Source organism: Ovis canadensis, chromosome 16 (genome assembly GCF_042477335.2).
Source record: "Ovis canadensis isolate MfBH-ARS-UI-01 breed Bighorn chromosome 16, ARS-UI_OviCan_v2, whole genome shotgun sequence".
NCBI classification, from domain to species: domain Eukaryota; kingdom Metazoa; phylum Chordata; class Mammalia; order Artiodactyla; family Bovidae; genus Ovis; species Ovis canadensis.
Genome location: NC_091260.1, coordinates 36,123,007 through 36,150,142, shown reverse-complemented (window position 1 = coordinate 36,150,142; position 27,136 = coordinate 36,123,007). Strand labels below are relative to the sequence as shown.

General features: G+C 41.1%; 1 protein-coding gene across 2 annotated transcripts in view; it reads right to left on the bottom strand.

The window, feature by feature from the left end:
- The window catches only part of ANKRD55 (ankyrin repeat domain 55), a 112,116-nt gene that overhangs the window by 5,644 nt on the left and 79,336 nt on the right, over nt 1-27,136 (bottom strand). For both annotated transcript variants that reach the window (XM_069555951.1, XM_069555950.1), the window contains exons 8-10: nt 25,872-26,056; nt 15,809-15,976; nt 9,356-10,017 (exon numbers count right to left, since the gene is read on the bottom strand). In XM_069555951.1, coding sequence (XP_069412052.1) covers nt 9,356-10,017; nt 15,809-15,976; nt 25,872-26,056 — 1,015 coding nt within the window. The remainder of the gene's footprint in view (nt 1-9,355; nt 10,018-15,808; nt 15,977-25,871; nt 26,057-27,136) is intronic.

Below are 27,136 nucleotides of genomic sequence, written 5' to 3'. Positions count from 1 at the left end.
GGAAACAGTGACAGATTTTATTTTTCTAGGCTCCAAAATCACTGCAGATGGTGACTGCAGCCATGAAATTAAAAGATGCTTGCTCCTTGGAAGAAAAGCTATGACCAACCTAGACAGCATATTTAAAAGCAGAGAAATTACTTTGCCAACAAAGGTCTGTCTAGTCAAAGCTATGGTTTTTCCAGTAGACATGTGTGGATATGAGAGTTGGACCATACAGCAGGCTGAGCTGTTTGAAAGAATTGATGCTTTCAAACTGTGATGCTGGAAAAAACTCTTGAGAGCCCCTTGGACTACAAGGATATCAAACCAGTCAATCCTAAAGGAAATCAGTCCTAAATATTCTTTGAAAGGACTGAGGCTGAAGCTGAAGCTCCAATACTTTGACCACCTGATGCAAAGAGCCTACTCATTGGAAAAGACCCTGATGCTGGGTAAGGTTGAAGGTAGGAGAAGGGGATGACAGACAAGATGGTTGGATAGCATCACTGACTCAATAGGCATGAGTTTGAGCAAGGTCTGAGGGATGGTGAAGGACAGGGAAGCCTGGCATGCTGCAGTCCATGGGGTCTCAAAGAGTTGGACAGAGCTGAGTGAATGAACAACAAGAACAACAGGATCAGACAGGATCCTTAGGTTTAATTCCCAACTTGAGCAAGTGATGTTCTCTCTCTAAATCTCAACTTCCTCATAAGTAAAAAGTGGATAATAGCTTTCTCTGTCTTTTCCAGTTGTTATAAAGATTAACTAGGAGAACAAAGGTAAAGCATTTAGCTTATAAAGTAAACAATAGACATTAGCAATTATTACAGTGTTACTCTGTGGCATTTTTAAATATAATCTCCTAGAGAGTGGAGCATGTATTCATTTGATATTTTACTTAGCAGTCTAGGAACCAGAGTCACTATAGTGAGGCCCATAGGATTTAAGTCTTCTGTTTGAGTAAAGTAGTCCTTAGAACAGGGGGAAAAGATCCACCGCTTATCTGCTTCGGTGAGTCCAGTCGTAGGGTTTTAGGGGTGGTAGTATGAACAGTGTCATTTGATGTATATTAAGCAAAATTTCCAGTCTCCTGGGTGTACATTTTGCCTTTATATTTTTATTCCTTTGAACTTTGAAGGTTAAATAATCTCATAGGTGAAAGCGAAAGTGAAATTGCTCAGTCCTGTCCAGCCGCATGAACTGTAGCCTACGAGGTTCCTCCATCCATGGAATTTTCCAGGCAAGAGTACTAGACTGGGTTGCCATTTCCTTCTCCAGAGGATCTTCCCTACCCAGGGATCGAACCTGGGTCTCCTGCATTGCAAGCAGATGTTTTTGCCATCTGAGCCATGAGGGAAGCTCATAAACCATTGTTTAAAAAAAAAAATTCCTGAGTAGAATTACAGTAAAACCTGTATCAACTCATATCTGATTATTTATCCATGAACAGTGGAGCAGAAATTTGAAAAACCAAAAATGAGATGATAATTACGGGTAACACTATTGAGCACTTACTATGGTCAAGCACGGGACTAACTGCTATATATGTAATCTCATTTCATCCTAACGGTCACTTTCCCTTGTGAGAAAGGTACTATCATCCCCAATTTCCAAATGAGGACACTGTGATTTGGAGGAGTTCTGAATGGAGCTCAAGGTCATATGACAGGAGGTGACAGAATCTGGACCCAACCCAGGTCTGTCTGGACCTAAAATCCACACCATGCTGCCTCCTTAGGGGCCAAAATGGTATAGATAGGATGGAAGCAGTGGCAGAGAGGGACTTCAGCAGTGATTTGGGAGGAGGTGGGAGGAGAGTTACTTTTTGCCACCCTGACATTTTGCTCAGTTTTGAAGAACAGGGTAGAATGTGCATAGTTCAAAGACCTCTTATCTGTGCTGCGGGAGCTTTCAGGGAGTGTCCAGCCTGTGGAGGATGACCACTATCTTAGAATAAAAAGGCAGAAATTTTTTCACAGTTACATAAGGAAATAGAAGAGAATGAAGATCAATAATAATAACAAATACATTCAGCACTCATCTCTTGCAAACTCTTTGCATCCCAGAGACTAGAGTACAAAGAGAAGGCAAGGTGCTCAAAGTGGCTGATGGGAATGGAAACAGATAATAGTACTTTTGAAGGCTATGAGTAGCGCTGTGAAGATATCACAGAGGAAAGAAGGGTTCAGAGAGATCAATGCGTCTTAAATCCCATCAGTTCATTCAGTTCAGTCACTCAGTCGTGTCTGACTCTTTGCGACCCCATGAATCGCAGCACGCCTGGCCTCCCTGTCCATCACCAACTCCCAGAGTTCACTCAGACTCACGTCCATCGAGTCAGGGATGCCATCCAGCCATCTCATCCTCGGTCATCCCCTTCTCCTCCTGCCCCCAATCCCTTCCAGCATCAGAGTCATTTCCAATGAGTCAACTCTTCGCATGAGGTGGCCAAAGTACTGGAGTTTCAGCTTTAGCATCATTCCTTCCAAAGAAATCCCAGGGCTGATCTCCTTCAGAATGGACTGGTTGGATCTCCTTGCAGTCCAAGGGACTCTCAAGAGTCCTCTCCAACACCACAGTTCAAATGCATCAATTCTTCGGCGCTCAGCCTTGACTAGATGGACATTAGCTGGCAAAGTAATGTCTCTGCTTTTGATTATGCTATCTAGGTTGGTCATAATTTTTCTTCCAAGGAGTAAGCATCTTTTAATTTCATGGCTGCAGTCACCATCTGCAGTGATTTTGGAGCCCCAAAAAATAAAGTCAGCCACTGTTTCCACTGTTTCCCCATCTATTTCCCATGAAGCGATGGGACCAGATGCCATGATCTTTGTTTTCTGAATGTTGAGCTTTAAGCCAACTTTTTCACTCTCCTCTTTCACTTTCCTCAAGAGGCTTTTTAGTTCCTCTTCACTTTCTGCCATAAGGGTGGTGTCATCTGCATATCTGAGGTTATTGATATTTCTCCCGGCAATCTTGATTCCAGCTTGTGTTTCTTCCAGTCCAGCATTTCTCATGATGTACTCTGCATATAAGTTAAATAAGCAGGGTGACAATATACAGCCTTGACGTACTCCTTTTCCTATTTGGAACCAGTCTGTTGTTCCATGTCCAGTTCTAACTGTTGCTTCCTGACCTGCATACAGATTTCTCAAGAGGCAGGTCAGGTGGTCTGGTATTCCCATCTCTTTCAGAATTTTCCACAGTTTATTGTGATCCACACAGTCAAAGGCTTTGGCATAGTCAATAAAGCAGAAATAGGTGTTTTTCTGGAACTCTCTTGCTTTTTCCATGATCCAGCGGATGTTGGCAATTTGATCTCTGGTTCCTCTGCCTTTTCTAAAACCAGCATGAACATCTGTAAGTTCACTGTTCACGTATTGCTGAAGCCTGTCTTGGAGAATTTTGAATCCCATAGACCTTGCTTAAACATCTGCTCTGCCACTTCCTAGCTACCTTATGACCTTAGGTAGGTGGGGTAACCACTCCAATCCTCCAATTTCTTCATCTCTAAAATGGGGATTAAAAATTCCTCTCCTGCAGTGCTATTGAAAGGGAAGTTTGTGGTTTACTGCCCCTGAGGAGGCTTAACAAGGCGGAGGAGGGATTCTTTCATGATGGATAGTAAAAACGGGCCACACCTCCTACAGCAGTCAGGAGCCTTCTACATAGGAGGCAAGTTTGGGCTGGTTCTTAAAAGATTGTAGAAATCTATCAAGCACTCAGTGGATGGAAGGTTAAAAGAAAAACAAAACAAAACATGGGCAAAGACGTCATAGAGTAAAAGGTATGGGGTCCTCAAGAGCTTAGAGATATTCCAGGAACTGTTCAAGGGGATGGGGGCAGGGTGAAGGATTGAAATGGGAGGTGCAGAAGTTGAGAAAGGTAAGTGAGGCCAGGCTACGTTGGGAGGACTTTGCCAGCTAAAGAATCTGGCCTTTGTCCTAGAAAGATGCAAAGCTGCTGATGGGTTTAAACAACGGTGGTCATGACATCAGACCTATGCAGGGAGGAGAGGGAGTTGTTGCTGGGATAGTCTAGAAAATTCTGGAGAAGAAAGTTCTCTCTTGAGCGAGAAAGGAAGCAAGCACTTTCTTAGACTCCTTGTGATGACTTGTAAATAACCAGGCTGGTAGCAAATACCACAGAACTCTCTGTTCCATTTTCTCTGAAAGCTGCTTGCAATGAATTAAACTGATGTGCTCCAAGTTCCTCATTTAGGTTAAGTGCCTTATCCCCCATCCTCTCCATCTAGCCCACTGACAGGTCTCAATAAATGTTAAGCAATAATCATTACAGCTAAATGTTCAGGGTTGCTGAAGTCAGCACAGGATATTAGCTTCCAGGAATTCAAACGGTAGTAATCACTGCTAGCCCATATTATTTCTACTAAACCCAGGGCAGGAAAAGAAAAAATCCAGGGGAGAGAGATGATCCAAGTTCAATCCAGTGGTGTAGTGGTATGATTTATAGTACCCAATTGCTTTACCACATTAGGTTTTCACATCAAGTATGGGAGCTCAGTGCAGAAATCTGCTGAGTTTCAACCCGCCTAAACCAACAATTTAAACCACTTAAGTGAACTCTCCCAACTGTAGTCTGGAAGTTTCAGTAGTCATAAAAAGAATCTCAAATTGGGTTAAAAATTTTTGCAAAAATAAAATCCATAAGGCAGAAATATTTTTCTTTGAGGGAGGATGGTATAGTTTCTAAGAAAATCACATTGTAAATAATTTGGTAAGCATGCTATCAACTGGACTTTGAGATTTATTTATTTATTTATGTATTTAATTTATTTTTTTTTGGACTTTGAGATTTAAAGACAGAAATAAGGGAAGCCCTTATTTTGTGGGTTCGATCCCTGGGTTGGGAAGATCACCCGGAGGAGGAAATAGCAACCCACTCCAGTATTCTTGCTTGGAAAATCCCATGGGCAGCGGAGCCTGGTGGGCTACAGTGCATGGGGCTGCAGAGTCAGACAGGACTTAGCGACTGATCTGCTTCTACCACCATTGTGCATGTGCTCAGCCTGACTCTTCGTGACCCGATGGACTGTAACCCACCAGGCTCCCCTGTCCGTGGTATTGTCCCTGGCAAGGATACTGAAGTGGGTGGCCATTTCCTCCTCCAGGGGATCTTCCCAACCCAGGGACTGAACCCACCTCTACCTGCATTGCAGGTGGACTGTTTACCTCTGAGCCACCAAGAGGCTGTGTGGTAACTTCTTAGGAGATCTGGGTTAAAGTTCTGAATACGTCACTAATTTGTTGTTAAGACTGAACAAATTGTTTTAACTTTTCTAGGCTATGTACATTATAACTGGAAAGGCCTTCATGAAACGAAACAGCCCCAGACTGTGTATCCAGAGAGTAGGAAAATTATAACTGAGAGAGATGACATGTCTTGCCTTATCAATCAGGGCTCATTCAGGAAAATGGAGCCCTCTTTAGGCCTCTGAAAGAGAGGCAATTTCATATAGAAGTTTCGTTATACTGGTGGTGGAAAAGCTGAGAAGTCAGATGACAAGGTTAAAGGACATCCAGAAATTAACCACAGAAGGAGGATGCAACCACTTCTAGTCTGGAGTATAAGAGAAAGAGCTGGTATTACCAAGGCCCAGAAGCTAGTGGGAGCCAGAACCACAAGTGAGGGGCTGTGTGGAGGAAGTAGGAGGAGTGGAACCCTTACTGGAGATTCCATAGGAAGCAGAGGGACACTGAGGAGAACTGCGCTGGTTTTCCTCTTTCTCCTGCTCTTACTTTTGCCAATGCCTCCTGGCACTTCACCAAAAATACCTGGAGGCAGCTTCCAGGGAGCCGGGGAGGCATAGTTTCCTGAGATATAGAATAGAGTTGGAAGTAAGAGATTAGGTCTGAGAGCAAAAAGGCAGTTGAATAGTATATTTGCTTAAATGTCATCATCTATAGCTTGTTTCTAAGACACTGGGCTTAGTGTAGGGCCTGGCACATAGTTTTTAAAACCCCCCACAAATTTGTGTGTATTTGTATAGTACTATGTTAAAGTCACTATTTTAAGTATTATAAATGTATCAATTTATTTAACCTTACTATCAATTCACAACCCTAAAAGTTGGGTATTTCTTCCCATTTTTGACACAAGGAAATAAAGGTTTAGAGAGATTCATTAACAGCAAGTAAAAGAGAGCCAGGACTTATTGACAAAACAACAACAAAAATGTGACTTTAAAAGACCTCCCTTGGAGAATTCCCTGGTGGTCCAGTGGTTAGGACTCAGGTCTTTGATTGCTGTGGACCCAGGTTCAGTTCTTATCTGGGGAACTAAGATCCTATAAGCCATGTGGTAGCCAAAAACAGAAAAAAAAAAAAAAAAAAGAGATTTTCTCTTAACCTCTGGATATGCTGCCTCTTGATAAATTATAATAATAGACACTCAATAATCATTTAAAAAATGAGTGAAGACTAGGGTCCTTTCCATTTAAAACCCTCATGATTTTCATATGTAAACATAAGAAGAAAATAAATTTAAAGTGAGTTGTATAATCAACTTAGAAAATCCATGTTCCTGAAAGTTCATTTATAGACTGAAGATTCTTGGGATATTTATCTTGTCATGACTCAGTTACCTACAGCGGCTCCTAGTTATTATCAGCACTCAAAAACATTGGTTGAAAAAAATAAAAGCTTTGATCCAGGCACAGCTAATCATTTAAAATTCCCTTGGAGGATTCTGCTAGTTCTTTTCTGCTTTCCTGCCCCTAGGGACTTTTCAAGTTACTTCACTGGAAAAGTGAAATCAATCCTCAAGCCAACTTTATTGAATTTTCTTTTATTTTAAGTAATATGGAAAGTTTTAGATGGGACATGTGACAGAATCTATGAATTCTCTATTCAATATCTACTCCCTTCTTTCTCTTAGAAACGAAAATCCAGTTTTGGAGGTACAGTCATGTGATCAAGTAAAAGACAACAATTCCCAGTCTCCCTTGCAGGTAGGCAGTCATGTGACTAAAGTTCTGGCCAATGAGATGGAAGCAGACTCTAGGACTTATGGGCAATAACTTATTACACTTGAGGTTAGCCAAAAGGCCGAGAAGAGATGGGAGCTGTTGCTGCTGCTAAGTTGCTTCAGTCGCGTCCGACTCTGTACGACCCCATAGACAGCAGCTCACCAGGCTCCCCCGTCCCTGGGACTCTCCAGGCAAGAACATTGGAGTGGGTTGCCATTTCCTTCTCCAATGCATGAAAGTGAAAAGTGAAAGTGAAGTCACTCAATCGTGTCTGACTCTTAGCGACCCCATGGACTGCAGCCTACCAGGCTCCTCTGTCCATGGGATTTTCCAGGCAAGAGTACTGGAGTGGGGTGCCATTGCCTTCTCCAGCAATGGGAGATAACTTATTAATGGTAGATAATTCCGTTTGGGGACATCCATTTTCCTCCCCCCTCTCTTCCTTTCTCCCTGCCTCTCTCCTGTCTCCTGCTCTTTCTCCAAAGGATGAAAGCCATAGGTTAAGTTGTAGAGAATACAGATGGAAGGAGCCTGGGTCTCTAGTGATCATGGTTCACCAAGCACTGGGAACCATAACGTTCAACTTCTTTCATATGAGAAGAATAAACTTCTATGTTGCTTAAACCACTGTTACTTTGGGTTTCTGTTACAACATATGAACCAATTCTAACTGATAAAGAAAAAACAGCCCCAGACTGTCCTGGGAACAGAAAAAGAACAAGACTTTCAAAAATTTAAAAAAAAAAAAAAATTTTTTTTTTTTTCTAAAAAGAAGATATTAGCCAGGACAGGACTAACTTCAGAAAGCAGGCTGAGTCAAGGCCCTGGAGGCCATCAAAGTGTTAAAAGACAGCAAACTAATATCTTTGCTTCCTTTCCCCTCCACAGAACACAAGGAAAACTACCCACACTCCAGTGCTCTGAGCAGGAAGTAAGACCTTGAGGGAAGTTCTTCTCAGGAAATAGCTGTCAGGTATTATTCAAATAGATACATTTAAATACAAATAAATATGTATGAGAGAAGAGTTATGCTGCCTCACAGGTTTCAGACACCAGGCAAGTGTAAATGAGTGAGGAGAGCCAGGCTCATGCTGCATATTAAATGGGAAGGAATAATTCTTACCTCCAAAGATATATTGATCTCCTCTACTTCTTAAAATATACATAAACCCTCTTGGTCTTTTACTTTTCTACTTTTGAAAGAAGTATGGATTCAAGAAACATATCATTTTCCCTCTTAACCCCACTATAAGAAAAGCAACAGAAACTTATTGATAAAGAACAATAGACACTCCATGGAAAGAGACTAGAGAGTGGTGTGGACTGGGCTAAACTGGGGACAATGATGTCCAAGTGGTGTCCATAGGGATACTGGTTACTCAGATCTAGCCAATTACTGCCAAATGGAATTTGTGTTTCGTGTTGCTGGATTTTTCAATTTCTCAAGAGAAGCTAGAAATATAAATTTTTATGTAAAAACTTCATGATTTTTAAATGTTAGCGGTTAATTCACTTGATGACAAAATAAGCTATTATAGTAATGACCTGATTTTGGCAGCTGTTCTGAAGCCTGTGCTTTAGAACAATAGATCTTAGTCTCTACTGTACCTCAGAATCACCTGTGGGTGATTAAAAAAAAACATAAATAAAAGTTTTAGTGTGATATGTTTGTTTAGAAATGGGTGAAAAGTACATATATATATTGCTTGTATGTGTACAAAAATATAGATTCTTTAGTGTGATGTGCTTATTTATTTAAAATGTATATATATATATATATATACACACACACAAATACTTAAATATGTATAAAATACTTCTGGAAGGACAAGCAAAAAATTAAGAACATAGTTTGCTTCGGATGAGGGGCTACATAGCTGCAGGCAGACACAGGTAATCTGCCAGGTAATCCTTTGACTTGTTTGGAGTCTTGAACCATAAGTGTGTGATGTGTTCCTTTTCTACACATACATGTGGAAGGCATTACTCTTTTCCCTTCTGCCTCACCAAAATTTTGGTTCAGTGGGCCCACAGTGGGCACTGAACACCTGATTTAAAAGCAAACTGTCACACAAACAAATCAACCCCTTGTAGGTGATATTGCTGAGGATACCTGCTTAAAAATCCTTGCTGGTGGAAATAATAATATTGCTGCTCCAATCTGCAAGTCACCACACATATTTGGTGGGATGGGATAAGATGAGAAGGCACATGCTTCTACCTGATAATTGCCCTCAGGTTGGAAAAGCAGACTGTTTGCATAGCCTAGACATCCTGAATCCAGTGGACTAAAGGGAAGTCCTCCAGGCTACCTACTCTCCCTCACTCAGGATGGTATGACATGTTTCTTGTACAGAATCTGTCAGGAATGAGGAAGGACATTACCTGATGAAGGATTAGGTAGATGAGGAAGATGTGGGGGCCCTGATACTTCCTGGTGGCCAGATCTGCTGGTAAGCAACCTGTCTAGCAGCTTGTCAGATGAAGACATAGTCCAGGCTTTACAGAGCACCGGGTGAGAATCACCTTTCCAAGAGTTATCTAGCAATGCCTGGCAGCCAGTTCTGTTATTCAACAAATCTTGCTCACTTCGGCTTTTCTGAGATCTCTGAGCCGCATGATGAGTACCAGAGCTCAGGCCAGCATGGGAAGTGGCCCCCTGGGAGGCTGTCAGGAAGTTATGGCCCAGGGTGATGGGTGGGAGGCTCTGTGTTCTGATTGGTGGAAGCCCTTTACGGGCCAGAGGCTTCTTTTCTGACAAGTGATATTTTGAGTTTTCTGAGGTCCTCTTCTTAAACTCAACCATAGCCACCTGCTCACCAGGCTGCTCTTGGCAGTTGGTATCCACGTTGCTGTCAAAGGTGGTGATGATGTCATCGACTTCCGAGGTATGCTCGCCCCTGTGCCAGTCCCTGCTGGGGTCCTTCTGATAGGCCCTCTGCTCTTCCTTTCTGTTCTTGCAGAAGATTTGATTGAGCATGCCGAATCGTCCCTCCTTTTTCTGGGGTCTACTGTTCTGGGCAGGAAGGGGTCTGGGAGGCTCTGTTCTATAGGAATATAAAACAAGGATGCTCTGTGAGAACAGGAAGTGGCGCAACAGCAGTCATCAAACAAAATACCTCCCTCTATTCCATCTCCAGGAAGGAGATCACTCAAAGTCATTCAGCGCCCTCTCAAGTTAAAGGTGATGTGCAAACGCTACTCACAACACCCTTTGCTACCCCCTTCCTTGGCATGGTCAGTTTGCTGTCCATAATTAGAATATTTCTTAGTTAGATTTTGCTTGTTCCTTTGGGAACTATCCTTTCAAAATTTGTTTTTGCCAGGGGATCAAGCAAGTTGAAAATACCAAATACCTTCAGGGGTTATTGTTCTCACTTCTTAAGGCCAGTCAGTAGGAGTGCCAGCTTTAAGTCAAAGAAATAAAGGCCACATGTTGTGTTCAAGCTGTAGAGAGCAGCTGGATGGAGGCTGCAGAGCTGGGGGAGAGGAGTCTGATTTTTTCAGGTGTTCTCTGTAAAGGCTCCCCGGAGATAAGGGCAGAGCTCTGACATTATCCACCTCAGGAAGCCTGCCCATTTTACACTGTTTGTGTGTTATTTGTTTCCTGTTGAGTTTTTACTAAATTTCCTATTGAAAAACACTTAAAATAAAACATACTAAAAGAAGCCAAGGAGAGAAGCTTTTGTCTGGGCTTGGGCTGCAGAACAGGAAGTGTGTATGCCAGAATTTGGGCGTGGCAGCAGAAGAAAAGTGAGCAATGTCCAATGGGCAGGCAAATTCTGCAGGGGAAAAAGATCTGCAGTTGTCTGCCTAGCTCTTCGTGTGTGGAGTTTCCCTGAGGCACTATGCTGTTTTTGTTGCTTGGAAAGTTCTGTATTATTCTCTTTTGAGGCCACAATTGATTAGTGCTTTCTGCGGTATGAGTTAATGATGAAACCGGACCTGCGTGCATGCCCTAAAAGCAATATTGCAACATTTCTTTTTGCAGTGAGATATTGTAACCTGTGGTTTGAAAAGTATCACTCCTCATTTTGGCCACATATAATGAAGTTTTTTCTTTTTCCTGTAGGTCACACAGTGTATAATTGAATCTTTATTCCTGTGATGAATTTTTATCTTCCTCCTTTCACCTTCCAAAAAGCTTTGTGAAATATGAAACACAGATTCTGCACTCCTGACATTAGCAGAGAGAGAACCCCAGGAGATCTCTAGCATTCCTGCAAGTTTTCCCGTATAGAATATGCCCCTGTGCTAACTAAATTAACTAAACGCTAGTATTCTTGCCTGGAAAATCCCGTGGGCGGAGGAGCCTGGTAGGCTGCAGTCCATGGGATTGCTAAGAGTTGGACACGACTGAGCGACTTCCCTTTCACTTTTCACTTTCATGCATTGGAGAAGGAAATGGCAACCCACTCCAGTATTCTTGGTTGGAGAGTCCCAGGGACAGGGGAGCCTGGTGGGCTGCCGTCTATGGGGTCGCACAGAGTCGGACACGACTGAAGGGACTTAGCAGCAGCAGCAATGCTACTTCAGCATCTTCTATAATCAATTTCCTCTTCCTATTAAGGTTGTGATTTTGGCCAGTAGGTCTCAAAGTGTGGTCCATTGAACCCTGGAGGTGAGGTCTCCGACAGGCCTCATGAGGTTAAAACTATATTCATAATAATATCAAGATGTCTTTTTCACTGGACTGCTTTTTACACCAAGCATGCAAGAGAGCAAATGGGCAAAACAATGGGCTCCTTGGCACAAATCAAGGTAGTAGTAACAATAGACTTTCATTAAAACAAAACTGCCATTTAATTTAATAATATTGATTTTTGAGATGCCTTTTTTTTAGACAAAATAGAAAGTACTCATAAGCAATTCTGCTGTATACTGGCATCACCGACTCAATGGGCATGAGTCTGAGCAAACTCTGGGAGAACTACAGGGGAGCCTGGAGTGCTGCAGTGCATGGGTTCACAAAGAGTTGGACATGACTGAGCGACTAAACAACAACTCTATACTAAGATATGATGGATGTTTTCAGGTAAAACATTTGTGGGATTGTTTGAGCTGAACTAGATACTTTTTTCCCCCATGAAACATCATTTCAATGGCTTCTAGGCGAGCTATGGTTATTTGGAGTTGGGCATTTGATTTTTCAAAAATGAACAGAGTGAGTCTGTCATTTCAAGGTAAACAATTGACAGTATTATTGCCAATGACAAAAATCTAGCTTTCATGCGAAAATTAGAAATTTTGGAAAATTTGTATGCATACTTTGAGCTTGATAGCTTCCTGATACATAAAACCTTTTCTGATGAGATCAGTGGTGACATTAATAAATGTGATTTTTTTTCTAATGTTGTAAAATGAAATGTATTATTTAATGGAAGATCTTCCATAATTAAGCACACCAATGTTTTTCAAATGACCAATGCCAGATATAAAATCATGCATAGGTATAAGACACATTTAAGGTGCTAGAGAGATGAATGGATTTTAATGTAACAGAATTTGAAAAGTTCACTGATAAGGTGACAAAGTCCACACTGCGACTGATCTTTGGGAAACTATTAGATTGGTACAAAAATAATTGTGGCTTCGGACCATAAATTTTAAGTGATTATAACTAGGCTCAAACCCATCTTTATTAATCAAAATAAGAACCATTACAATCAACACATTTTTGCCAATGAGATAGAAGTTTGTTTATTCCCATAGTGAAAAAATCCATGCTTTGGGATTCGACAAACTGTTGGAAAGCATCTTCTGCCTCCTGCTGGCTGTGGAAGCATTTCCCCTATAAAAAGGGAACTCTCTTACACTGTTGGTGGGAATGCAAACTAGTACAGCCACTATGGAGAACGGTGTGGAGATTCCTTAAAAAACTGGAAATAGAACTGCCATACGACCCAGCAATCCCACTGCTGGGCATACACACCAAGGAAATCAGAATTGAAAGAGACACATGTACCCCAATGTTCATCGCAGCACTGTTTATAATAGCCAGGACATGGAAACAACCTAGATGTCCATCCGCAGATGAATGGATAAGAAAGCTGTGGTACATATACACAATGGAGTATTACTCGGCCATTAAAAAGAATACATTTGAATCAGTTCTAATGAGGTGGATGAAACTGGAGCCGATTATACAGAGTGAAGTAAGCCAGAAAGAAAAACACCAATACAGTATACTAACACATATATATGGAATTTAGAAAGATGGTAATGATAACCCTAAAAGAGACACAGATGTTTAGAACGGACTTTTGGACTCTGTGGGAGAGGGAGAGGGTGGGATGATTTGGGAGAATGGCATTGAAACATGTATACTATCATGTAAGAAACAAATCACCAGTCTAGGCTCGATGCAGGATACAGGATGCTTGGGGCTGGTGCACGGGGATGATCCTGAGAGATGATATGGGGTGGGAGGTGGGAGGGGGGTTCAGGATTGGGAACTCATGTACACCCGTGGCTGATTCATGTCAATGTATGGCAAAACCAATACAGTATTGTTAAGCAAAATAAAGTAAAAAAAAAAAGTTGTTGAGATGCTTGAAGTCGTAGTCGGTTGGCAAGAGGTCGGGTGAATACTGCAGATGAGGCTAAACTTTGTAGCCCAATTCATTCAACTTTTGAAGCAGTGGTTGTGTGACATGTGGTCGGGCATTGTCATAGAGAAAAACAAGGCTCTTTCTGTTGATCAGTGTTGGCTGCAGGCATTGCAGTTTTCAGTGAATCTCATTGATTTCCTGAGTGTACATCTCAGATGTAATGGTTTTGTTGGGATTCAGAAAGCTGTCGCAGATCACTCGAGCAGCAGACCACCAAACAGTGACCATGACCTTTTTTCAGTGCACCTTTGGCTTTGGGAAGTGCTTTGGGGCTTTTTCTTGGTCCAACCACTGAGCTGGCCATCACTGGTTATCGTCTGAAATTCACTTTTTTTTGCATGCCATAATCTGATCAAGAAATGGTTTCTTGTTGCATAGAATAAGAGAAGATGATGTTTCAAGATGACAAATTTTTTTTTTTTAATTTCTGGTCAGCTCATGAGGCATCCACTTATTGAGCTTTTTCACCTTTCCAATTTGCTTCAAATGCCAAATAGCCGTAGAATGGTCAATACTGAAGGCTTTGGAAACTTCTCATGTAGTTGTAAGAGGATCAGTTTTGATGATGGCTCTCAGTGGCTCATTGTCAACTTCTGATGGTCGACCACTGTGTTCCTTGTCTTCGAGGCTCTCATCTCCTCTGCAAAACTTCTTGAACCACCACTGCGCTATACATTCATTAGCTGCTCCTAGCCCAAATGTGCTGTTGATGTTGCAAGTTGTTTCTCCTTCTTTGCAACCCATTTTAAACTCGAATAAAAAAAATCATTCGAATTTGCTTTTCGCCTAACAACATTTCTATAGTCAAAATCGATATAAAAGAAACAGCAAATAATAAGTCATTAGAAAAAAGACATAAAGTGAGAAATGAACCTTAAAATGTTGTATAACATAACCACATTTATTTAAGAATGTATCCCAATATCAAATGGCAAAGTTCAATAGTGTAAAACTGCAATTACTTTTGTACCAACCTAATACTACTTGTCAAGTTTTGGTGTAGCATCAGAGGAAAATTATCCATAGTTATCTGAAAAGTCTATTAAAATACACCTCCCTTTTTTTTACCTCTGTGTCTATGTGAGGCCAGATTATTTTCATACACTTCAGTCAAAACAGTCACGTTGCAATGGATTGAATGCAGAGCAGATGTGGGAATCCTGCTGTATTCTGTTAAGCTTCTATAAAGCTATCAAGGAGACTTGAAGAGTAAAGAAGAATAAAGCTGCTCTTTTCATTACACTTTTTCTGGTTGGTTTTGAAGAATAGTTTATTTTTAACTAAAAATATGGTATTAATCTTAACGTGTAATGGGTTACTATCACTTTAAGTTACTAAGTAAATATTTTATCAAAAGTGTCTCCGTTTTAGTTTCATGCCATAAATATTGATAGGTGTAACTCACATAAACAAAAGCTCTTTTGGATCCTCCATAATTTTTGAGTATAAACGGGTGCTGAGAACAAAGATTTGGAGAAATGCTGACTTAGGCAAAAGAGCAATTAGTATATTGCCTAAATGGATGTGGAAAGAGAGAAAACAGAAAGAAGAGATTAGAGTTCAGTAAATGTTAGGCTGATACATTCAGGCTTACTACTACCATTTTGCTCCACAGATTCAAGGACATATCATTGTTAGGTAATGGTGTCAATTGAAAAAAAATGCACAACATGAGAATTGTGAGTCACTATTTATTTGGGGGAAAATGAGGAGTATAGCCCAAGAGACAGCATTTCTGTTCACTTTGAGAAACTGCTCAGAGTGGTGAGCAGAGGTGGCTGGGAAGGTTTTGGTGAAGGGGAAGTACATGCCATCAAGCACATTGTTTTTGCAGGAGCTTATTGCTAGTCATGAGGAACAGTCGTCACCATGAAAGATTTTTGTGCTTTTCTAGATATGAGGAGATGCAAGAATTGAGCTCGTAACATTGGTTCCTGAAAACATCTAGCTATCTAGAGACCTGTTCTGCCAGTTATTCCAGAGCACAGAGAGCTCTCCATCTTGAGCTCCTTTCAGCTGTGGGGCTGTTGAAAGTCAGCAGCTGCAGCAGCGCATGGTTTAATCCTTGTAGAGGTAGATGGCAAGTACCAATTTGTAGTTGGCAATGGCAAACACAGTTATTAAGTTATAGATCGTTTTGTGCTGGTTTTGGCAGTTTAGACAGTTGCATCCAATTTTATAAATCTTTGAGACGAAGAAAAAAATGAGTGCCTCCTGGTGCGCTCACCTGCTCTCTTGGGAGAGGAGCTTGACACAGTCGGTGTGGCCGCAGTACAGGGCATAGGCCAGGGGCGTGCTCTCATTGATGTCTCGCAGGTTGCTGTCCATTCCCAGCTCCAGCAGTGACTGCACACAATCTGCTTTCCCTGCAGCTGCAGCCCAGTGCAGAGGTGTCCTGGGGGGCCGCGGGGGACAGCACAAGTGTCTGAGTACATGAATGATACAGGCTACCTAGCTGACAACAGCTCCCGCTCAAAGGTGGGTCCTAGCAGGACAGACTTGTTGCTACTTACAGTGTGGAAATGGTTGCACTAAATGGGGTTTCAGGGTGATGGTGTATGTGTGTAGAGGCCTCTCCTCTAATTCTGATACTCTGTGGCCTTTCCCCTTCTTTGGTCTTTCTGTGAATTTCCTCAAAAAGGAAGTAGTGGGTCAAAGGGTATGAACAATTTGAAGGCTCTTTATACATAGTGCCAGGATTGCCTTCCAAGAAAACTGACTCAGTTTTTTCCTACTACCCGCTGTGTCCCTACTCCTTCCTAATATGAAGTGTTATCAACATCTTTAAAGATCTTTGCCAACTCGGTAGGCAAAATTAGTACTTCAGTGTTGTTGAATCTGCATTTCTTTAAATAACATGAGGAAGAACCTTTGAAATACATGTTTATTTGACATTTTAGTTTCTTCATTGAAATGACCCTTAATGCCTTATGTCCATTTTTCTATGAGGTTGTTAGCTTTTCTTACTAACTCATATAAGCTTTTAAAATATTTAAGATATTGGGTTTTTTCTAGTTAGGTTTATGAAAACATTTCCTCTAATTTGTTATTTAGCTTTTAATTTTTTTTAGTGGTTTTCCATAAAAATTTTAAGAAATGACCACATTTATTTACCTCTTCATTTTTTATTTGTTTCATGATTTTATGTTTTAGAAAGTTCTTCATTAGCCAGAAGGTAGATACATACTCACCAGTGTTTAAACCTTTGATAAGTGGCAAAACCATCATTTTCTTAAAAAAAAAAAAAAAAGCCAGAGACTGGGAGAAAATATTTGCAAATTACACATCCAACAAAGAGAGTATGTAAAGTATTTAAAAACTGAATAATAAAAAATATATATACAAATCGATTTTAAAAACTAGCAAAAGATTGAACACTTTATCAAAGAAAGTGTATAAATTGGTAAACAAGCACACGAAAAGATGCTCAGTAACATTTTTCATTCAGAGAAATGCAAATTAAAACTACATGAGATATCACTACATACTGATTTAAATGGCTAAATTTTTTTAAAAAAGGATTTATATATGTGTATAACTGAGTCACTTTGCTGTATAGCAGAGATGGATGCAACATTGTAAATCAACTATACTTCAGTGAAAAAAAAAGTTAAAAAAAACAAACAAGCTGGCAATACATGGATGGATGAAGATTCAGGGCAACTTGAACTTTTATACATTTTTTAGAAGCAGCCACACCAGAAAATAGTTTGTCAGTTCCTTCGAAAGTTAAGCATACTTACCATATGGCCAAGCAATCTCATGTCTATATCTATAACTAGAGAAATGAAAACTTATGTTTACACAAAAACTTATACACAAATGTTTATAGCTGTACTGTCTGTAATCATCCAGAAGTATAAACAACCCAATGTTCTTCAATGGGTGGATGGACAAACTATAATTTATCCACAAAATGGAATACTACTCAGCAGAAAAAAGAATAGCCTACTGGTATATGGAACATAGATGAATCTCAAGTGCATTCTACCAGGTGAAATAAAGCAATCTCAAAAGATTACATATTGTATATTTCCATTTGCGTGACACTCTGGAAAAGGCAAAACCCAAGAGAGAGAACTAATCCATGGCTGCCAGAGCTTGGAGATGGGGGAAGCCTTGACTATAAAAGGACAACCTGAGTTGGTGTTGGAATTGATGGCATTGTTTTGGCTCTGCCTTGTGGTGGTTGCACGAATGTGTTAAAATTCATAGAACTATACATCCCAAAAAAGTAGTTTACTAATGTAAATAAATAGGAAACCAATATTTTATTCTAGATTTATTTGTATTTAAACAAAACTGCATGTGTATCTGAATGTGTATTCTGATATGTATGGTGAGATGTGCAACCAATCTGACCATTTTTCCAGTTACATAGCCAGCTTTTCTCAATACCATTTATTAATGCAGTGTGATCAAATTTTAAGATCCTGAACTGTACACATACTTTTCTACCCATCCCCTTTTCTCCATGCAAAGATATGGTTGACTTTATGCTCAACTTTAAGGGAGGGATATAGCAGGGTAGAAAAGAGAAATAGTCAGTGTCTTTCTGTTTCCAAAAGCCAAGCCCAGAACTGAAAGCAGATGTGGAGCAAAACAGTTCCCCAGCTGTAGAAAGAACTATCAAGGCAAATGGGACAAGAAGGTGATAAGAGCATAAAGGACATTTGGACTCAGGAACAAAGGAGACCTGAACCTTGCTTCTTTGGCAGAGATGCTGGGAAGCAGGTGGTTGGGGATGTCTGTGTGGTGTGTCTGGACAGTGGGACCCTGGGGGGTTAAAGAAGGGAATGGTGACAGATACATTTCTGTGAATGGGGTTTCCCATGAAGAGAAGGGCTATTCTTCCTGTCAGTCAGTCTGGGAGAGGATCAATCCTGGGGCGGGAAAGGAAGGCATGGGAGGCCTCTCCTTGGTTTCATTCTGGGGCTTGACCCCAGGCAGATGACCACCCCTGGAGAGCCAAGAGGTCTCTCAGACATGGAGGCAGTCTAGGGGCCAGACAGAGAAGGACTCAGTTGGGTCTATCTGTGAAGGGGCTCAGGACTTAGTATTGGGAGAGTAGCCGTGTCCACAGTATGACCAGAGTCCCCATGGGTAGATTGTGTCCTGTGTCAATCAAGCATCCTCCTCATGTCATGATATGGACAGCAATTTGAGGACACTTAATATAGGACCATATATTTCTTCAACATAGTCATCAATTGCACTGCCTATTTGAGCTTGTACAAGATATGATTCATTCTATTCTATTTGAGAGGTCTCCAGACAATATTTATTATGAAACAAGATAAGGCACCAGCCATATTATACCCTCCTGATTAGAGAATATATTGCCAATAAATTCAGTAGATGGAGGGTTGAACATCAATGCAGTCAGGTTTATCAACACGTGACAATTCTCTTTGGCACATTGTGAAATACTTCTTTATGACAATTGCTGAGTGACAGTACTAATGGTCCCATAACTTCACGGCAAATAGATGGGGAAACAATATAAACAGTGAAAGACTTTATTTGGGGGGGCTCCAAAATCACTGCAGATGGTGACTGCAGTCATGAAATTAAAAGATGCTTTCTTCTTGGAAGAAAAGCTATCACCAACCTAGACAGCATATTAAAAAGCAGAGACATTACTTTGCCAACAAAGGTCCGTCTAGTCAAAGTTATGGTTTTTCCAGTAGTCATGTATGAATGTGAGAGCTGGACTATGAAGAAAGCTGAGCACCAAAGAATTGGTGCTTTTGAACTGTGGTGTTGCAGAAGACTCTTGAGAGTCCCTTGGACTGCAAGGAAATCCAACCAGTCCATCCTAAAGGAAATCAGTCCTGAATATCCATTGGAAGGACTAATGCTGAAGCTGAAACTCCAATACTCTGGCTACCTGATGAGAAGAACTGATTCATTGGAAAAGACCCTATTGCTGGGAAAGATTGAAGGCAGGAGGAGAAGGGGATGATAGAGGATGAGATGGTTGGATGGTATCATTGAGTCTATGGACATGAGTTTGAGCAAGCTCTGGGAGTTGGTGATGGATAGGGAAGGCTGGCCTGCTGCAGTCCATGGGGTTGCAAACGGACACGACTGAGTGACTTAACTGAATTGAAGAGTGATTATATTAATATCTCTTGAGGCAGGAGGTAGATGGTCCCCAGGGTAAAGTTTAGAGATTCATTCCCTGTGGACAGAAACTACAAACTATCAATAGCAGGACAACCGAGAGAGGAGGCTGGGCCCTGCCCACACAGAAGATAAGAGCCCACATATTTCTCATTTTTTGAAGTCAGGAGACCTCCTAACTGCACATACAAAGAAAGGCTTCTTGGAGGTCAAAACGGGAGTGATGCTGATGCCACCCACCCATAGACCTCTTTCATCTTGGCTAAGAGATGTGTGTGTGCACATGGGAGAATCCTGAGATATAACAGATATGAACTCTGAACCAAGCAAATTAAAATGATTGGCCAAGGAAACCTGGAGGAAATGCCCCGTATAAGTAACTTAAACTGCCATGAGGGTGCAATTCTTCCTCTGAGTCTGCCTGTGTGTCTGTCCACATATACTCTACTCTTTTTCCTCCTAATAAATACTTTACCTATTTCACTACTTTCTGTCTTTGTGGGAATTATTTTTCTGCATGTTGAAGGGCCAGAGTCTTGTCCCTGATCTTTGGTCTAGTGGCTAGGATTCAGCTCTCTCACTGCTGCAACCCGACCTCAATCTCTAGCCAGGAATTGAAGCCCTGCTTCAAGTGAGGCAGGCTGAGGCACCCTGAGATCATTCTGAACATCAGCATGGAAGAAGAGGTCCAGAAGGACACAGGGAAAAAATTATTTTGCAGAAACAAGAGAAGCATAGATAACTTCTAACTAATACACATAGAGCCTTTGTGGGCAATATGTAGTATCCAGTTTCAAGTTATGTAAGCTGTAGTCCCTTTCTTATCTCTAAGCTTCAGGAGAGTCTTCAAACATAGCAGATTGGACTCAGTTATCACAGTGAGGAGCTGGAGAACCAGGGCCCATGATTCAGAAGAAATTCATCAGAGACAAGCAGTGGGCTGATAAGGCAGTCTCTGAATGACAGGAGATGATAGGTATAAGAGTGCAGTGTTGGTAAGGTGTCAGAAGCCAAGGAACCACTTATTGCACATGAAAACATTCCCTAGATAATTCCCAGAAGTATGTAAGGAGGAGAGTTTGATTAAAGACTCTCCTTCCTGAAGATAAATGACTTGGGTGCTAAAGGAGAGCATGACTTCATAGACTGATGAAATTTGGGCCCTTTAAGCTATACAAGCTATTTATGAGTTGTGTGTTCTGTACCATCAATCTTAGGCTAGCACCAAAATGTTTTAAAATGTCATAGATTTATGATGTGTTTTACTAATCTAGGAGGACAAGTTCCCTCATATTTTCCCTCATCCTCTTTTTTTATTTTTAAAAATCATTGCCTTATTTTTCTTCCCTTTTCTCAAAAACTTTCTATCTGGATAAAAAAAGAAGGGAAGTGAAGCCACAATTGTTGCAAGTGCTTCAATACTTAAACCTATGAAAAATTTAAAAAATTCTCTACTAACACAAATACTAAACATAAGCTTAACTAAAATACTAACACAAGCTTACGTGTCAATGTGAAGGTAGAGCTATACAATGCAGCATGCAGAAACTGAGACAAAACGAAGAGCAGGATGAGCTGAGCTCTGGAGCAGAAACTGGCCCCTTCTTGAGATTTTACTTCACTTTGAACCCTTGTAGGGCCCAATCTTTTGCACTTTCTTACTCCCTTTGGATATACTTTCTTCCCTGAGACTAGGGAACTAAATTTTCTCTCCTAAGCATGGGAGAAATATCAATAACCACAGATAAGCAGATGACACCACCCTTATGGCAGAAAGTGAAGAAGAACTAAAGAGCCTCTCGATGAAAGTGAAAGAGGAGAGTGAAAAAGTTGGCTTAAAACTCAACATTCAGAAAACTAAGATCACGCCATCTGGTCCCATCACTTCAGGGCAAATTGATAGGGAAACAGAGGAAACAACGGCTGACTTTATTTTTGGGGGGCTCCAAAATGACTGCAGATGGTGACTGCAGCCATGAAATTAAAAGATGCTTACTCCTTGGAAGGAAAGTTATGACCAACCTAAACAGCATATTTTAGGTCTGTACAGGAGATAGGGATCAAGACCACTCCCATGGAAAAGAAATGCAAAAAAGAAAAATGGCTGTCTGGGGAGGCCTTACAAATATCTGTGAAAAGAAGAGAAAGGAAAAGCAAAGGAGAAAAGGAAATATATAAGCATCTGAATGCAGAGCTCCAAAGAATAGCAAGAAGAGACAAGAAAGCCTTCTTCAGCGATCAATGCAAAGAAATAGAGGAAAACAACAGAATGGGAAAGACGAGATCTCTTCAAGAAAATTAGAGATACCAAGGGAACATTTCATGCAAAGATGGGCTCGATAAAGGACAGAAATGGTATGGACCCAACAGAAGCAGAAGATATTAAGAACAGGTGGCAAGAATACACAGAAGAACTGTACAAAACAGATCTTCATGACCCAGATAATCATGATGGTGTGATCACTCACCTAGAGCCAGACATCCTGGAATGTGAAGTCAAGTGGGCCTAGGAAGCATTACTACAAACAACGTTAGTGGAGGTGATGGCATTCCAGTGGAGCTATTTCAAATCCTGAAAGATGATGCTGTGAAAGTGCTGCACTCAATATGCCAGCAAATTTGGAAAACTCAGCAGTGGCCACAGGACTGGAAAAGGTCAGTTTTCATTCCAATCCCAAAGAAAGGCAATGCCAAAGAATGCTCAAACTACTGCACAATTGGATTCATCTCACATGCTAGTAAAACAATGCTCAAAATTCTCCAAGTCAGGCTTCAGCAATACATGAACTGTGAACTCCCTGATGTTCAAACTGGTTTTAGAAAAGGCAGAGGAACCAGAGATCCACTTGACAACATCTGCTGGATCATGAAAAAGCAAGAGAGTTCCAGAAAAACATCTATTTCTGCTTTATTGACTATGCCAAAGCCTTTGACTGTGTGGATCACAATCAACTGTGGAAAATTCTGAAGGAGATGGGAATACCAGACCACCTGACCTGCCTCTTGAGAAATCTGTATGCAGGTCAGGAAGCAACAGTTAGAACTGGACATGGAACAACAGACTGGTTCCAAATAGGAAAAGGAGTATGTCAAGGCTGTATATTGTCACCCTGCTTATTTAACTTCTATGCAGAGTACATCGTGAGAAACGCTGGGCTGGAAGAAGCACAAGCTGGAATCAAGATTGCTTGGAGAAATATCAATCACCTCAGATATGCAGATGACACCACCCTTATGGCAGAAAGTGAAGAGGAACTAAAAAGCCTCTTGATGAAAGTGAAAGTGGAGAGTGAAAAAGTTAGCTTAAAGCTCAACATTCAGAAAACGAAGATCATGGCATCTGGTCCCATCACTTCATGGGAAATAGATGGGGAAACAGTAGAAACAGTGTCAGACTTTATTTTTGGGGGGCTCCAAAATCCCTGCAGATGGTGACCGCAGCCATGAAATTAAAAGACGCTTACTCTTTGGAAGAAAAGTTATGACCAACCTAGATAGCATGTTGAAAAGCAGAGACATTACTTTGCTGACTAAGGTCCGTCTAGTCAAGGCTATTGTTTTTCCAGTGGTCATGTATGGATGTGAGAGTTGGACTGTGAAGAAAGCTGAGCGCTGAAGAATTGCTGCTTTTGAACTGTGGTGTTGGAGAAGACTCTTGAGAGTCCCTTGGACTGCAAGGAGATCCAACCAGTCCATCCTAAAGGAGATCAGTCCTGGGTGTTCATTGGAAGGACTGATGTTGAAGCTCAAACTCCAATACTTTGGCCACCTGATTCAAACAGCTGACTCATTTGAAAAGACCCTGATGCTGGGAAAGATTGAGGGCAAATGGAGAAGGGGTGACAGGGGATGAGATGGTTGGATGGCATCACCGACTCAATGGACATGAGTTTGAGTAAACTCTGGGAGTTGGCAATGGACAGGGAGGCTTGCCACGCTGTGGTCCATGAGGTCACAAAGAGTCGGACACAACTGAGCGACTAAACTGAACTGAACTGAAGCATGTGATAATTCAAGTGGGAAATACTGTATTAGAGCTGCTTCTAGAAGTATTTTTAAGTATGCAAACTTTTTTCTAGCCCTCTTTTCCTAAATGTGTTCCTTAAAAATGTATATATATTTCTACTTTTATTTATTTGGCCACATGGCATGTATTCCTTGACCAAAGTTCAACCCCCCACCCCCTGCATTGGAAACAAAGCATCCTAACCACTGGACCAATCAGCCCTGGGATTTCTTTGGAAGGAATGATGCTAAAGCTGAAACTCCAGTACTTTGGCCACCTCATGCGAAGAGTTGACTCATTGGAAAAGACTCTGATGCTGGGAGGGATTGGGGGCAGGAGGAGAAGGGGACGACAGAGGATGAGATGGCTGGATGGCATCCCTGACTCGATGGACGTGAGTCTGAGTGAACTCTGGCAGTTGGTGATGGACAGGGAGGCCTGGTGTGCTGCAATTCATGGGGTCGCAAAGAGTTGGACACGACTGTGAGACTGAACTGAGCTGAACCACTGGACCACCAGGGAAGTCCCCCTACAGGAGTTCTTTTCTTCTCTTTTTGGATCATTCACCTTTCCTCTTCATGTAACAAAATCCTTCTACTTTTGTACCTGCTCAAGTTCAATATCTACTCTTCAGAAAAGGTCTACTTTCAATGATTTACATATTAATTTTAATTAAAGTCATCCTGTTAACTGTCTCCAGCTTCTGAGACTTACATGGAACCCAAGATTTCTTTCTCCTGTGTTATAAGGGTTTCAGGTATCAGGAAGTAGTAGGAAGTGCTTCTTGGGGAATCTAAAATCATGGAAGTAGGTGGCTAAATTTGCACTTCAATAGAAAAAGGTTAAAAAAAAGCTATATATAATGTACAAGCCTTATACTTGTTTTCAACAGTCTTATTTGTTTTTATATTATTCTTATATTTTCATTGAGTCTATGCCTAACTGAAGCAAAGGTTAGATAAGGATCGTAACTGAAAAATTCTAATAGTTGATTATGGATGAAGGGCCAGTAGGTGAAAAACTCTACATTTAAAAGACAAGGGTACAAGTTTCCTTTGAGTTACACAAGGCTGTGATCCATGTGATCATTTTGGTTAGTTTTCTGTGATTTGGGTTTTCATTTTGGAGGCCATGGGATTGTAGTTCTCACTTCTGTCAGCATATTAAAAAGCAAAGACATCATTTTGCCGACAAAGGTCTGTCTAGTCAAAGCTGTGGTTTTTCCCGTAGTCATGTATAGATGTGAGAGTTGGACCATCAAGAAGTCTGAGCGCCAAAGAATTGATGCTTTCCAACTGTGGTGCTGGAAAAGACTCTTGAGAGTCCCTTGGACAGAAAGGAGATCAAACCAGATAATCCTAAAGGAAATTAATCCTGAATACTCAGTGGAAGGACTGATGCTGAGGCTGAAGCTCTAACACTGGCCACCAGATGAGAAGAGCCGACTCAGTGGAAAAGACCATGATGCTGGGAAAAATTGAGGGCAGGAAGAGAAGAGGACAACAGAGGATGAGATGGCTGAATGGCATCACCAACACAATGGATATGAATTTGAGAAAGCTGTGGGAAATAGTGAAGGACAGAGAAGCCTGGCATGCTGAAGTCCATGGGGTCGCAAAGAGTTGGACTCAGATTGAATAACAAGTTTTCACTTAGTTGCTAATTACCTCTTAGGCAAGTCTCTTCACCTTTCTCGACTCAGCTTCCTTTTCTATGTAAATACATCTTTAATGACTAAAGAAAACCAAAACAGAACCCTGATAAGGTCATGTCTAGTTCTGAACACAAAGCCTCTATTGTGCTCTTCTCTGGATAACAAGAGCTTGTTGATTTTATGACATAGTCCAGGAATGAAGGAAAAAAATAAGACTTACTGTTAAGAACAAAAAGTGCATATAGCAGGAAGCTGATATACAGAAAGCCTTCTGAGAACAGTTCGCAAAAAGTGGAAAGTTTGACAATACAGTCACAGCGTTTCTCTTCATAACAATGGTTTTTCCTGTCCTGACTAATATAGGGCAGTTTTTATTGTCACAATCCCAGGTATAAATATTAATATTACTGGCAGTAAGGATACAGTCATATAAGATAACTCCTTAAACATCTCCTTTGTTTTGAGATTAAAACTTGGAAAAGGTGACAGAGTGGCCACAGATACCTGTCGTCCACATCCAGAGCCTGCAGGTTGCACTCAGGGACTCTCGCCAGCTCACTGATGATGTCGCAGAAACCCGCTGCTGCGGCGATGTGCACGCATGTCTTGCCACTCTCATCATCGTAGTTGATTATGGACGGACCCTGGTGATGGCTCAGAATGATGGAACACAGCATTCTATTTCCACTCTGGAAAAACAGTCAAAAAAAGCTCATTATGTATAATCCAGTGCTCTTCCCTGTCTATGCAAATTAAAATAAAAATTCAAAGCAAAAAAAAATTCAAAATTAACACACACAAAAATAAAATGCCTTTTATCAAATCCACCAACAAATTTCCACTTGTCTCAAGTCCCAGCAGGGATTTTTGTCTCCCGTAAGAGCTAAATTGTCTTCCATAATTAGTGAACTAAGGAGGACTTAAGGCATGTGAGTGCTTAGTCGGGTCTGACTCTTTGGATCCTATGGACTGTAGCCCACCAGGCTTCTCTGTCCATGGGATTCTCCAGGCAAGAATACTCAAGTAGGTTGCCATTTCGTCCTCCAGGGGTCTTCCCCACTCAGGGATCGAACCAGTGTCTCCTGAGTCTCCTGCACTGGCAGGCAGATTCTTTACCATTGATCACCTGGGAAATCCAGGGAGGAAAGTCTACAAGCAATAAATGCTGGAGAGGGTGTGGAGAAAAGCGAACCCTCCTACACTGTTGGTAGGAATGCAAACTAATACAGCCACTTTGGAGAACAGTGTGGAGATTCCTTAAAAAACTGGAAATAGAACTGCCAAAAGACCCAGCAATCCCACTGCTGGGCATACACACCAAGGAAACCAGAATTGAAAGAGACACGTTTACCCCAATGTTCATCGCAGCACTGTTTATAATAGCCAGGACATGGACGCAACCTAGATGTCCATCAGCAGATGAATGGATAAGAAAGCTGTGGTACATATACACAATGGAGTATTACTCAGCCATTAAAAAGAATACATTTGAATCAGTTCTAATGAGGTGGATAAAACTGGAGCCAATTATACAGAGTGAAGTAAGCTAGAAAGAAAAACACCAATATAGTATACTAACATATATATATGGAATTTAGAAAGATGATAACAATAACCCTGTATGCAAGACAGCAAAAGAGACGCAAATGTATAGAACAGTCTTTTGGACTCTGTGGGAAAGGGTGAGGGTGGGATGATTTGGGAGAATGGCATTGAAACATGTATATTATCATATGTGAAATGAATCGCCAGTCCAGGCTCGATGCAGG